A 15,435-nucleotide genomic window follows, 5' to 3' on the forward strand; every position below is an offset into this window, starting at 1 on the left:
AGGGAGTGGAAAGGGTGCCAATAACATAGGGAAGGAAAGGATTGATAGACTATGGATGGCCTCGTAAAGGAAATGCCATTTGAATTGGGTCTTGAAAAATGAGTAAGGCTTTAATCACTTAAGAGCAGGAGAAGGAGGGGTGCCTGGGTGACTCAGTTGGTTAAGTGTCTGACTTTGGCTCTGGTCTGGTCTCACAGTTCATGAGTTCAAGCCTCAACTTTGGATCTTCTGCCTCTCTCTCTGTCTGCCACTTCCCTGCTTGGGCTCCCTCTTTCTCTCTCTCAAAAATAAAATGAACATTTTAAAAAAAGAGCAGGAGAAGGATGTTCAGGGTAGAAATATTTAAGGAAGTATTTAAGACATAGAGGTGTGAGATTGCATAGAGTATTGCAGAGACAAGAAAGAATTTGGTATGACTCAAACGGAAGGTTCCTGAGTAGTAGAATAGTGTAAGATGAATCTGTTGAAAAATATGTATCTGGTGGAGAGCAGAGACCTTGGATATTAGGCATCATTTTTCTGAAGTATGTGCTTTATACTGAAGAATTGTGGAAGATTTTGATAATGCCTTTGGAACATATGTATTTTAGAGTGAATCATTTTTAAGCTTTGTGTATTAATTACTGCAATTCACCAAACCAATTACAAGACAACTTGGGGGCATAATATTTATGGCAGAATGGTGTATGCAAAGGCCCTGAGACAGCCTTCTGCTGTCATATTTTTCTTTGCCTCATCAAATCAGGCTTATCATTCAAATAAAAATATAAGCTCTTGGAGGGCAGAATTCATATGATGTATTTTTTTAACCCCTCTTATTTCTAAGAGGCAAGTAGTGGAAACTAACTGTATGTGTTGAAATGAAATAAATTGGTTGGTTTCTGCAGTTATTAATGTCAGTAATATGTCAAAGTGGTTGAAAGCTGCATAATCAGTCTGAAGTAAAAGCATTTTTATAACTTTTAACTTTATGTACACTGAGGGTCTGGGCTGAGCCAAATTTCAAAGCAGCCTTTCGTTTTTAATGGGATGATATCACATGCTAAACATTAATTTCCAGTGTGTTTATGGCAGAAGAATAATTGAAGATAGTGGAGATTAAATGAAATGTGTAGTAGGAGAAATAATAATTTTCACTTATTTGAGAAACTAAGAAATAGAAATTAACTATATAAATAATAAAAACCACATAAAGTATTAGCTTTTGGCATTATTCTTTTTTTCAGTTCTTTTTTTTTCAGGGACATAAATATTGCTTTATTAACCTTTCTGCTGTTTATATATTTTTATGCCTGACCCAATTCATAACAAAATTGGACATAAAAATAAGTAGTATGGTTTGTGTCCTAACTTAGTGCCAGTTTACAAATTCCACTTTGTAGTTAAGGCACCATTCAAACTTTATGCTGCTATGACTTCTTATTAATTATTGCTTGAACAGGGTGTTGGTCCAAAAGTCCCAGCTGCATATATGACACAAAGATTCAGCTATCTGCTTCCCCTTGTGATTCTTTATAGGATCGAGTAACTCATTATGTAGTCAAGCTCTTTAAGAAACCTTAAAGCTGTTCGCCTACTTGAAAGAGGACATGACTAGCAAGCCCAGTTGTGCCAGTGTTTCTTCTGGTTCTGTGAGACTTCTGAAGAAACATGTTTCCTGTAGAATTCATATTCCCCAAGACTGTCAAAATGTTTGATGACTGTGTACTAGTCAGTGTTTATATATATATATCTCTTTGAACACTGTCAGTGCTCAGTAAATATTAGACTATCAAAAGAAAAACATACTTTGAAATACAGGTTGGTACCTTAGCGTATTAAATTACTTTCCTGCTTTTGTTATTTTTCATCTCTTGGAAAGGCAGTAACTTTAAGAGGATCATGCTCTGGCTTACTGTGTATTCCAGGCACTTCATGAAATGCTGTTTCTCTCTTTATCTTTCATCCTACACTGATACACAAGAAGATATACCTTGATATTTCAGTGAAATCCCATGGTAACCAAGGATTTCATTATGGTGTATGCTAACATCAAAGCATTTTTGTTTAACAGAGAGCAAGAATCTAGTGTACAACTACAGGAACCTTTCCCAGCAGGAGGAGAGGCATATGGTTTGTATAATAAATAGTCGCCTAAAATGACTAAGTCACAAAAATGTCTCGTTCTTGGTTGTGCACATTCTCTCTGAAGTGAAGCTATCTCACTTTCCTTTTATTCCTTCGGCTGGCCTCACTGGAAGCATATTGATTGGGAGGTTGGGAGACAAGTAATTCTAATGGAGATATTGGAACATAATACCAGGGCATTTTGAATCATTACACATTTTCCCTTCTACATGGCACCTGTCCCCCCAAAATTCATGCCATACTGGTTTTTACATTATATTACTCTTTTTTTGTAGCACGGGCAATGAAAAGCAGTGTTGCTCCATTATGGCCAGACCTGTACGTCATAGTTAGAAATCCTATGAGAAAGGATCGGAGTTGTTCATAACCAATATAGAAAGTAGATAATTAACTAAAATTTTTTATTTGTGAGAATATCCACAGCAAATTAGACATGTGAGGAATACCTTGTTTCTTGCACGTTATCTGAATGGATAGGCCCTGTTTTATGATGTGACCTTACTTGACTTACAGTGATTTATGTTACTTTACTTACAATGGTTTAACCAGCTCCTGCTTCTTACCCTTTTTTACCTCTCTTCCCCTTGTCTCTCTTCTCTTTCCCAGAAACAACACACATTCACACACACAATTATTGGGTGTCTTTGAACATCAGTGGTAAAATAAAAGTACATCTCAGAGTTTTGATGAGTAATAAGTAATCTCTCTGTGTGGAATGAAGGAAAGGGATTATGCAGAAGGATTATGTTTCTGATTTTTATTGTTTCATCTCAAATATTTTATTTTGTTATTCTGTATGGATACTCTGGTCATTTATTCAAATCATGCAGAAATAGCATTCTCCTCATCATAACTAAACTATTATCATTTAAGAGGGAATATTTTGCAGAAACAAAACAATTAGTGAATAGCACGGTAGCAGTCATATTTGGGGGATTATCTGGCTTTTGTGAAAAGCAGCAGGCATAAACAGGAAATTAAAAACAGTAACTAATCATGCTAATAATTTGTTAATAATCCTTTGAACCCTAACAGAATAACGCATTTCCCTCTATTTTAGCCTCTCTCCTCCATGCCTGAGACCTCTGAAGTACTGAGAAGACAGAAATACTATAGCAGTGACAGCAGTTATGACAGTAGCAGTGGCTCTTCGGAATCAGATGAAAATGACAAAGAAGAATACCAAAATAAGAAAAGAGAAAAGCAAGTTACATATAACCTTAAACAGTCCAACCACTACAAGTTAATTCAACAATCCAGTAAGTTAATTTCTTCTAATTTAGTTGTTATATGAAGAATTATGGAACTGAAATTACTGAACTCAATAAAAGACCTTGGGCCAAATGAACCCTTGTCGTGTGTGAGGGGACCTGGATTCTATCCCACTTCCTTCCCTAACCAGACCTGGGCACACCCCACAGTTCCTTTCAGGCTCTGTACATAGAAAACAAAAGGTTTGAGTCAAAGATGTCTTACAGCCCGTTCCTTTATATTTTATAGTTTCTGTGAAGTCCTAGAATTTTGCATGGATTTTATAAAATGACTCGTGGCTGCTGATCTGCTGATCTGACTTGAATCTCTTTTAAGGCAGTATATTCTCTCATTCCACCCCCCATTTTCCTTTCCTCTTGGTCACCCATCTTATTTTCTATTCTCGCCAAAAAAAATGTGTGTGTGTCTCTAGGCATTTGACTTGAACATCAGTTCTGTGAGGCACAGAATTGTGAGATAGCTGAAGTTTTGTTCCCTCCCATTTCCATCAGGGCTAAACACGTATGTGAGGACTTTTGGAATACCGCAAGTATTCAGGAGAGTAACCAACCAGCTGCTGTGCTGTCTTCTTTCTGGCTTCCTCTTTTCTCTTTCTTCTTTTATTTCCTTTCACATTTTCTCTCCTCCATTCTGTCATTCATTCCTTCCTTAATTTCAGAGGTGCCCACAATTCTTCTTTCATCCCCAAATGTCCACTGTGGTATCGTCCTTTTCTCAGGCTCATTGGATACTCTAAGGCAGGGCATTTCTTACCTGCCCTCTCTCCTGTCTCTGCCTTGTTCTCTGTTGTCCCAGGGCTCTGCTAAAGAGGCCTGTTCAATTATGCAGTAAACGCAACTGTGAACCTTTATTAATCTCCAGCAATGGTTTATTTAATATGCCATTTCCCTGGTAATGAGTGGGTTTTAAACCTGGCCTTCTATACTTATGGCAAAATGTCATAAGGAATACAGCACAGGTGAAGATTTTAATTATCATTCTTTTACCAAATTATCATAAAGATTTTTAATGGTCTTTCTTTTCCTTTCCTTTCTTTTACTGAATTATTCCATAAAGATACATGCTGATGTATATCCTGTCTTTGAGAGTTTATGTGTTTAGAGGGAAAATAATGCATTATGTTACATTTCATTTATTTACTCATTTAAGATGTTTATTGAGCACTTGTTCTAGAGTTTGCAACCTATTTTATCAATTAGTTCCTTTTTTTCCCTTAAAGATACCTTAAGAACTTTCAGTATATCTCTGTGTAAGTATGGCTCTGTTTCTCTTTTGGAAGCTGACATTTCCTGCCTAGATTTCATCAGTTTTTAAAGCCCTCTTCAGTCATTTAAGGTGTGCATTCCTAAGAGCATGAGCTGACAGAGGGTAGGGTAGAGAATATGTTGCTAGGATTTCTATAGGTCTGAGATTTTTCTTCGTTCTCAGACCAATAGGTTAATAAATCGAGATCAGAAAAATAGTGCATTAAAAATGTTTTTAAATGTGAATTCACATTTTAAACCTAGCTTAGTTCAGTTACATATCTTTTTCCTTATTAGTTATATTTTATTTTTATAGTCATTAAGCATTACCTCAAAGGTTTCAATTTGTTTTATATTCCTCTTTAATATACACAAAGGGGTACCATAGCCACAAACCCTCCTTGAGTTTTCTCTCCAAAGTGATGCTAATAATGGAGGACAAAATCCGGATTATGTGTAACATTTTCTGATGTAGACAGTTAACTTAGGAAATTCAAACTTGCTATAGTTTCAGAGATATATTTTAGGTTGATATAAGGTGTTAATAAGTGAAAAACTATATGAAATATTTTCTCATGTAATTTGTGTATGCAAGTTATAACCATTTTTTTTAATCTAAATATTGTTGGCATGTTTAGTGATTTAATTACTTGTCTGAATTTCCAGTGTATGCAGGGGAAAAATGGGAATCTGTGGTGATTCAAGAGAAAAGATATTTTCCTTCTGCACCTGTGATCAGGTTATACATATCCAAACTATCACCTTAAGCCCTCAAAGAGAGCAGGACCAAGGTGTAGGTAGTAGCACATGCTTTTGTGTATTTTCCTCGTAGAAGGTTGACTGGTAGTATGTTTCCCACACAGCCCATTTCTAGAAGCACAGTCCTTTCCAAAAAAAAAAAAAAAAAAAAAAGATATGACTTTCTGGTTCAGAAGAAAGTTAATAATTAGAAAAAAATGGAAGTTGTTTCTTTAAACACCTTTTATAATAAGCTTTAATGAGTATACTTTTTTGTACCCTCCAGAACCAAATGGGTATTAGGCTTATCATCTACTCAAAATATCCTTTAGAGCTACATCCCTAAATATAAGGTTTACATCCATTGCCTTTATAAAGGTTTAAATTTTTTTCAACAGCTAATGAAGAGAAATATTTGGGTATTCAACCTGCCTTCATGTGAGTTTTATTAAATTATTTAATTAATGAAGACTGATAGAACTTCAGAGAGAGCATATACAACAGAGGTTATAAAGAATATATGAACTAAAAAGGATATAAATGTCTACTATTGAGTGATATTCTATTTCCCTGTGTGAGGAATCCAAATTCACCTGGAACAGTTGGTTCTTTCATAAATGGTCTCAATATGCACTGGGGAAGATATTCTTTGGTTTTCCCTTGCTTGTTCTGATAACAATCCTCTAGATCCAGACATTTATTCCCTGACTTAAATCTTTACTATGGGAATGTAAATCTAATTTTTTTTCTGTCCTGTGAATAAGAAGACTATCTGTCTAGTACTACTCTTGTAATAACCAATTATATACTTAAACTCTGTTAGGATAATCTTTATATTTTTCTTCTGTTTTATTTATTTTTTCATGGTTTCTGAAATCTATAACATTCATTCATCCTGAACACTCTCTAGACTCCTTTCCATCTCTCCCTATGAATCTTACTATAAAGTATTCTATTTTTTAACCTATACACAGATTCTAATAAACTATCAGTCTAAACCAAAGATAGTAGATGGCATCATGCTTTAGAAAGAGTGAGAACACTGACATTGTGTAGGTCAGGACTTAAACCTGAGCTTTGCCACTTCCTCATCATGTGACCTTAAGAAAGTTCTTCCTTTGAGTCTCCAGGGGATGGAGATTCTTACCACAGAGGGTTTCTGTGAGGATTAAGATAAAAGTGTAGCACCTAGCAAGATGCCTGGCTTATCGAAGATGCTCCATAAATGTTAGTTTTCCTTTCTTCTGGTTCTTTTATGTCACGTTTCAAGAACAGAACTGTTTAAAAATTGTTCTCATGGTAGCCATATTCATACATGACAGGGATTCTGCACCAAATTTACTGTTTAAATTGAAGAATTAACTTCAAACTCATATTCTCATGATGATGTCTGTGCTTTTTACATTTATGGCCATCCTGCTACCATGTGGTCTACTTGTTAGTTTAAATAAACCCAATAAAGTGGGAAACTTCTAACTCTGCAACTGTACTATCCCTCTTCTCCATCATAATAGGTTCTATTAGGCGTTCAGTCAGTTGCCCTCGGTCCATCTCTTCTCAATCACCTTCCAGTGCAGACAACCGGCCGTTTTCTGCTCAACAAATGATACCAGCGTCCCGGTCAACTTCAGGGTCTCGGTCACATTCCTTAAATCGTGCTTCCTCCTACATGAGGCATCTGCCCCATGCTAATGATGCCAGCACTACTAACTCTCAAATGGTAAGTCATCTATTTCACTCTTCCAAGATTATAGGAGGCACTACACTCATGATGTAAGTGGTAAAGGGATCAGCGGGGAGGAGGACAGATTGAACTTCAAGTTCTTTCTGTAATTCAATTCATGGTCTTCTGGAATTTGGGTTATTCATCTAATTTAGCCTATGACTTAGTATGAGTTCTTCAAAAGCAGACTCTGCTATATCATAGAACTTGAGGATGGTCACTGAGAGTAGCATTTTACATTCCATTTGCTGATGGTATAAGATAATTTTGTTGAAAATCATCTGAGTAAATGTAACACTTTGCTGTGTATTATGCAGTATATCGGTAAATTTGGGGGGATTTGTTGGATGGTAAAATCTTCCTTAATGGGATGATTGAACAATAGGTTAAAAAAATCAAACCATTGATAACTTATTCTTAGGCTACTGAAGTATGACATAGTTTATAATGTTTCCTGCATGTTAAGTTAACATACAGCATATTCCCTCAGTGTGAATCCCAGAGATTCAGTGTTGAGGAAGCAGTGAATTTATTTTGCAACCAAGCTTAGTTGTAGGTGCTCAAATAGATATCTCAATGCACCTACACATTGGCCAGGGATTTGTTTAATTTGTTTTAATGTGGATGAAATTCCCAAAGAGAAGAGTATAGAAAATATAAAAGATGAATTTCACTTGGTAACTCTCAATAATTATTTTTTCTAATCAAGGATTGCCTAAGGTATATGTAACAAATGGAACTACCAGAAAGTCTTTTTTAAACACATATTTTTATTTTAGTATTTTGTGCTAAATAAACTACAACTGTGTGGAAGTGTGAAAAACATTTTTGAGAAATCATATCCATTTAATCCTAAGAATAAATGTAAAAAAAATTATTTTCTTTTTCATTGTTATTTTTTTCCAATTAAAAGTGCATCATTTTTACCTAGAAATATCTTTCAGATTATAGTGGCACAATGAAATAAGACCCCCTCCAAATATCTGTATTCTTTCAAATTTAAGAGTGAGTCTTTGCGGCAACAGAGAACAAAGGAACAAGAAGACCATCTAACAAGTCAGACCTTATTTGTCCTCAAGGACATGAAGATCCGGTTTCCAGGAAAATCAGATGCAGAATCATTACTTCTGATAGAAGATGTGAGTATATAATGTATGAAATTCCAAGGAGGTTGTACCTTTTTATTATTCTTAAAATATTACAATTTATTTCCCGATAGCATCATTCTCAATGTCATGGTAAACTTAATGTTCTTTTCAACCTCTACAAGCTTTAGAAAATACAGGGGTTATTTTAATTTTTATGATTCATGAGCAGTGAGATCACATTATCAGTAAAGCAGAATATCTTTTGGTGTATAGTCCTATTTTAATGATGCAATTGCCTCATAAGTAAGAATCATTAGTGTTGAATGATTACTGTTCATAATGATGAAAAAAATATCAAGCTAAGCATCCTTCTGTAAAGATTTAGGAGGATCTAACATGGAATGAATTGTAATGAAAAAAAGTGCCCTCGGTATAAAGTTTCAAGAATATTTGTGACCCCTTGAATGGTTTTGGTCACATTTTAAAATGGCATATGTCGGGTGTTTTGCTTGTTATAAACACATTTGCACCACCCAGTGGAACATTCTAAAATGACACAGTCCTAAAATTCACATTAAAGTCAATGACTGACTGACTTCCATTTTAGAAAGAAGCTCCAAATTATTTCTGGTGAAAGAGCATTTCTTCAGTCAAAGATTGATTTCATTTAAACATCTATTTCAAATGACCTTCTTAGAGAATCCCCCAGTAACAGAAGGTTGTTTTCTACTTTCCCTGTTCTGTTTCGTTTTGGTTTTGGCTTTGGTGGGTTTTTGGGTTTTGGGTTTTTTTTGTTGCTGTTGTTGCTGCTGTTGCTGTTCCAGAGGAGAAGACACCATCTAGTGGCCAACTGTAGGATAAAAACCACAACAACACACTTGGCTTTTTTCACATTTTAGCATTCCTTTAGACCTATGTAAAGCAACCCTCTAGAAACAAACAAACACAATAATAATAAAAATTTAACTTCCTTAGCTAAAAAAAAATTAATAGTGGCCATTTCTACTTTGTAATCATAACATAGTTATAAGCAACCCCCCCTCAAATATTATGCATGGTATTGTTATATATATTTGAAAAAGTAAAAATGATATCTTGCTTACAAATGATTTTTGCTACATTAAGGAAAAAGGAGGAAAAGTGAACATTAATTATAAAGCATTATGTAGATGTGTTTTTATTTACATATCATCCTTTTCAATCAAGTTCTGGGTAAAAATAAAGTTTTTGTACCTAAATTTTGCTTAGAGATATTAGCTATATACCACCCTTTTGGATTAGGTTGAACAAAAATTAGATAATCAGAGTAGAACTAATACTTGTGGCTGATGTGGAACACCTAGGTGGCTCAGTGGTTTAAGCATCCATGCTTGATTTTAGCTCAGGTCACGATCTTGCAGCTGTGAGATCGAGCCCTGCATCCAGCTCCATGCTAGGAATGGAGCCTGTTTAAGATTCTCTCGTACCCTTTCACTCTGACCTTCCCCTGTGCACATGCACTCTCTATCCAAGAAAAAAAAAAGTATACATAGGCTTATATAATTAATAAAATGTAATGAGTAATTATATAAGACATTAGATTGTTTACTATATGTTCACCATACACAGCAAATATTTTAATTTGTTTGCTACAGTATATATTACTAGAATATATATTTAGAAATTTTGCAGATTTGTAGCAATAAAAACCCCAAAAAATAAAACAAAGGGATAATAGAATCCTAGTAATATATAGGCTACCCTCTAATGTATTGTTCAATATTCTGTTATTATGGGTACTATGTAAATAGAGCTCTTGAAATTAAAATGGAAAATCTGTGTTTTGACTTCTTCCTAAATCTTATGTACCTGAAGACATTTGACTTTCATTTATTAGAGACTATGTGCTTTTTGAAGCAAAAAGAGAAAACTTTGGATTCAGATGACATGTTTTTATGAAAGTAGACATTCTTTGTTGCAAGTAATATTACAGTGCTTCCATTTCATAAATTAATAATATTGGTTTCAACTCATTTATTTACTTTTTGTTACTTTTGAGGAAAATTTTACATTAAATTTCTTAATCATTCTCCCCCAAAACAGATCATTGATAACTGGAGGTATCATAAAACAAAAGTGGCTTCATATTGGCTCATAAAATTGGACTCTGTAAAACAACGAAAAGTGAGTAATTCCAAAAATAGTTTTGCCCTTTTGAGATTACGTATTAAGATCATTCATCTGTATTCATAATCAAGCTATATACATTTTCATTTATTTACTTGTTTCTTCCACAAATATTTATTGAACACCTACTGTGTTTCAGGCACTGTTCTAGGTTCTGAGGATTAAAAAAATGAATTTTAAACAAGCCCCGTGGTCTCATAGAGCTTATATTTTGGTTCTGGTATTTGATACTAAACAATATGTAATAGAGTGTAGGGTAATTTAAGTACTATGAAGAAAAATAAATCAGCGTGAAAAATAGAAAGAAGGTAACATCGGAGCAGAGACCTTAATGCAATGCTACTATGCAGATAACTGCAGCTACAGTATAGAGCAGATACATTGGGCCTGAGGTGGAAGTTTTAGCTTGAGGTGTCCATGGAGCATAGAAGGACCATTTTATTCCCTTATTTATAGGATCATTTGCTTGTGTTGGTCAAGAATGAGTGAAGGGGTGGTGAATGCTGAAGTTGGATACACGGGCAAGGGTCAGATCACAACTTCATGGGCTGTCTAAAGACTTTGGATTTTATTCTAAGTAAGGGGAAGCCGCTGAAAATGGTGAGCAGAAAAGGTATATAATCCATGCACTTTTTGTAATCCAGAAGATGAAAACTGTAGGTAAATTGCTAATTAAAATGAAATAATCCAGAAGCAGATTAAGGTATTGATAAGATATGTATAAATAAATGCTTATTTATAAATACTTATAAAATGTTTATATAATATATTTATAATATCTGATATAAATGTAACATTTTAAAGACTTGGAGAAAAGATAATTTTCCCCAGAAATGATACTGAAGCAATTGGCTATGTATTTGTAAGAATATTAAGTCAGAGCCTTATCTCTCACAAAAAAGTTGCAGATAGACTACAGTTTATGCATAAAAAGAGGAAAATATTAAAAGTTTAAAAGAAAAAGCGTGCCTGGGTGGCTCAGTCGGTTAAGTCCGACTTCGGCTCAGGTCATGATCTCACAGTTTGTGAGTTCCAGCCCCATGTTGGGCTCTGTGCTGACAGCTCGGAGCCTGCTTTGGATTCTGAGTCTCCCTCTCTTTCTGCCCCTCCCCTGCTCCTGCTCTGTCTCTCTCCCCAAAATAAAATAAAAACATTAAAAAAAGGTTTAAAAGAAAAGGATATGTTTATAACCTTAGATTGGGGGAACCACTTCTTAAGAAAGACCTCAAACCCAGAAATCTTAAAGAAAATATTGACAGATTTGATTACATGAAAATTTAAACCAAATTAAAAGGCAGAAGCTATGAGGGGTGTGGGAGGAGGGATGTTGAGGAAGACAGATATTTGCAACACATAAAACACAAAGTAACACTAATAAACCAACACTTTTCTACAAATCAACCAGCGAAAGGCAAACTATCCTATAAATATTAATAAATAAAATGGCAAAGTACATAAAAAGGCCATGAAAAGACAATTTATGGATCTTCAAATAGCCAATTAACATGTAAATAGATCACTGGTCTCACTAATGATGAAGGAAAAGCAAGTAAAAGCCATCATATTAGCAAAAATTAATCAGACAGATAATATCCAGTGATGGAAATAGTCTGGATAAAAGGTCCTTTGCCGTACCATTAGAGGGAGGATACATTGGTACACTCGATAGACAGGTCATTTGCAGTATCTATTAAAATTACAAATGTAAATAACCTTATGATGCAGCAAAACCACTCACAGCATTCTATCCTACAAAATCATTGTCTGCGTATATGAAAGATTTACATACATGAGTATTCATTGCAGTGGTGTGTGTGAAAGCAAAACATTTGAAGCAGCCTAAATATCTTATCAGTAGATTTATGGTTAAATACAGTGCATCTATACTATTCAATTTCGTTAAATGAATACTATTCTGAAATTATAGATCTTAACCTGAGAGATAGCACCAGATTATGACTAGTAACATATGAAACAAACATACATTAGTAAAATCAGCCAAACATAACTAATCATGAGTGAAAGATACAATCAGTAAGCTGTCACTGGGAGACCAAGAGTCCATCTGCTGTCAGACATCCCTTTTCACCCGTCCAGAGGCATTCTGGCTTCAGAGTGATAAGTGCCAACTGTGTGTGGTTCACCTGTGACAGAGGGAGACTTCCTAATGTGGGTGGCCTTTATTTTACCTCTCCCTTAGTAACTCATGTGTTCTTTGTGACTAACTTCCATTCTCCAGTCAGCTGAAATAAAAAGGTTGATTTACTATGAATATTGTCTGATAGAACTTTCTACAAAGATGGTAATATATGTTTATTTGTGATGTCCGATAGAGTGGTCACTAGACACGTATGGCCATTGAGTGAGCACTTGAAATGTGGCTATCATGACTGAGGAACTGAACTTGTAATTTGAATTTTAATAGCCAAATGTGTCTAGTAGCTACTGTAGTTGACAAGGTGGATGTAGACAGATCAGGGGTAGCCTTCTAAAAATATGTTCTTAGATAAGAACTTTCTCATTTATCTTCCTCCTGAGAAATTCCATTAAAGAGTTTGCAAGAGTGTCCAGTAAGGTCATCATTGCCTTGGGCATCTTGAAGAAGGAGCACTTCTGTCAACTTTTTCCCTTCTATATACCATCCAGAAAGGATATCAGGATAGGAAATTAAACAAACTAGTCATGTCATACAATAATATGTATTGTCCCATTTTAAATGACTTATGTGTATTTACTATTTTTTTAATCTTTTAAAAAATTTTATTTCTGAGAGAGAGAGACAGTGTGAGCAGGGGAGGGTCAGAGAGAGGGAGATACAGAATCTGAAACAGGCTCCAGGCTCTGAGCTGGCTGTTAGCACAGAGCCCGATGCGGGGCTCAAACCCACAAACCATGAGATCATGACCTGAGCTGAAGTCGGATGCTTAACTGACAGAGCCACCCAGGTGCCCGTGTATATACTATTTTAGAAATATGCATCTAGCATAAAAGATTTTTAACAACTAGGTACCAAACTGTTAAGATGATATGTTTCTAGAGGGTAGACTTCCTGAGCCAGAGGAAGGAAAAAGGTGACATTTGATATCATTCTTTTTTTTTTTTTGTATATTTCTATATTTTTTTAAGTTAAAATAATCTTTTCAAAAATGGTAGAATGACAGGGAGACACAGGCATTCCTGTGAAACCTGTCTGGATTCCCCTATAATCACATGTTATGTTTCCCTATTCTAAACCTTCACGGCACTTTGTGTTCAGTTGTACTTACCATCTGCCTTGAGAGATTTTTCTATTAATTTTTTTTCCACCTCACTAAAAGCCAGGCACTTGTCTTACTTTGTAGTCACCTATAGGAAGCGTTCTGTAAACATTTATTAAGTTGATTCAATTCTAGACTCTTTCATGAATTCTGTCAATGGCAAGCTAACGCCATGATTACTGCGTTTCATTTTCTTCCCTCAACCTTTTGTTCTTTAAGACTGTTTTTCCAAAGCAAACTCTAATTTCTCAGCTATATCATGAGAGGTGGGGCTCCTAGGAAAAGACACAGAAGGCAACTCTCAGCAGCATTTGTCACGTGACAACATTCTCCCCTTTACTGCCAGGGCCACTGAGGAGCTCTCACCCATGATTACTTATTGGGATAATAAGGAAATGAATTTTTATAAAACTTTTCCTTTTTGTAAAATTAACCCTGCCAAATTTATGGGTTCTTTCACCCATGCCCATGAAAAGAAGCATTACAAATATATACGCCATGGATGCAAATCATCAGACCAGCCTAAAGGGGAAGTCTTGAGGCCTAAGAGACATGAACACAGAGTTTTTAACTGGGATTTTTTAAAAATGTTTTGTTCATTTAATCAGTAGCATTAGAATGAATGAAGTTAAATACTTAAAACTTAGCCCAGATAGGATAGGTATAGAGATATAAAATAATCATTTGGACAAACTTAAATATGTTTGTCTCATCTATTTGTGTATATGTATATGTGTATATGTGCGTGTGTGTATATATATATATATATATATGTATGTGTCTATATTATAATATATATAAATACTTTTTCTCTACCTCTTCCCAATCTTGTCTATTTCAAATGAAATCAGAGGTAAAGTGAGATCAGAGAATGACGGACTGAAATATTTTTCTCTTGCAACAAGAGAGCCAATATAATGAGTTGAAAAATACATTGAAACAAAATTTTACAGCTTTATATTTTGATAAGGGGCAATATTAGATAGTGGGAAAAGGTACTGGACTTGTAGTCATGTGGATTTGAGGTAGGTGCTGCCTCTGTCCTTTACTTGGGGCAGGTAACTTTTCAGAATTTCTGAGATTTTTAATCTTATGTGTCGGAGGGTTCTTGTGAAGAAGCGACACATCATATGGAAGGGTGCTCTGCCTTAGGAGGTATGAAATGCAGGCTGATTTTGTTTTCCTACTGAGGCTCCTCATACCATGCTGTTTCTCCAATGTGTTTTATTTAACAGTGGTCCCCCCTGATTCGTGGTGGATTCCAAGTCCCGTAGTGGATGCCTGAACATGGGGATGGTACTGCATCCTGTAGATATTCTGTTTTTTCTCATACATATATACATACCTCTGGTAAAGTTGAGTTTATAAATAAGGCACAGTAGGGGATTAACAACAATAACTAATAATGAAATAGAATAATTATAACAATATATTGTAATAAAAGTTATGTAAGTATGGTTCCTCTCTCTCTCAAAATATATCATACTGTACTCACCCTTCTTCTTGTGATGATGTGAGATGATGAAGTGCCAACATGATGAGACAAAGTAAGGTGAATGAAGTAGGTATTGTGACACAGCATTAGGCTACTGTTGATCTGAGAATATGTCAGAAGGAGGCTCATCCACTTCCGGACAGTAGTTACCTTGGGTAACTGAAACTGTGGGAAGCAGAACTACAGATAAGGTGAGACTACTAAGAGTTCTTCAGATGTAGGATTATTTTATGTAGAATATGTGAAAATCAGGTATAAAAATTGTCTGTTAGAATATACTATATTAACCATTTATTTAACCATCTGTTGAAACCTTTGCTATTGC

The 15,435-nt window shown here is 35.1% G+C and overlaps 1 protein-coding gene across 7 annotated transcripts in view; it reads left to right on the top strand.

Moving 5' to 3' along the window:
- Positions 1-15,435, top strand: part of TTLL7 (tubulin tyrosine ligase like 7) — a 139,150-nt gene that overhangs the window by 89,711 nt on the left and 34,004 nt on the right. For 6 of the 7 annotated variants that reach the window (XM_039246910.1, XM_039246911.1, XM_039246906.1 and 3 more), the window contains exons 15-18: positions 3,188-3,386; positions 6,896-7,101; positions 8,109-8,243; positions 10,275-10,355. In XM_039246910.1, coding sequence (XP_039102841.1) covers positions 3,188-3,386; positions 6,896-7,101; positions 8,109-8,243; positions 10,275-10,355 — 621 coding nt within the window. Of the gene's footprint in view, positions 1-3,187; positions 3,387-6,895; positions 7,102-8,108; positions 8,244-10,274; positions 10,356-14,850; positions 14,908-15,435 lie in introns of those variants that run through there. The other variant, XM_039246912.1, reaches the window with a different exon arrangement.

This window comes from Hyaena hyaena, unplaced genomic scaffold (assembly GCF_003009895.1).
Source record: "Hyaena hyaena isolate Hyena2069 unplaced genomic scaffold, ASM300989v1 scaffold_286, whole genome shotgun sequence".
Taxonomy (NCBI): domain Eukaryota; kingdom Metazoa; phylum Chordata; class Mammalia; order Carnivora; family Hyaenidae; genus Hyaena; species Hyaena hyaena.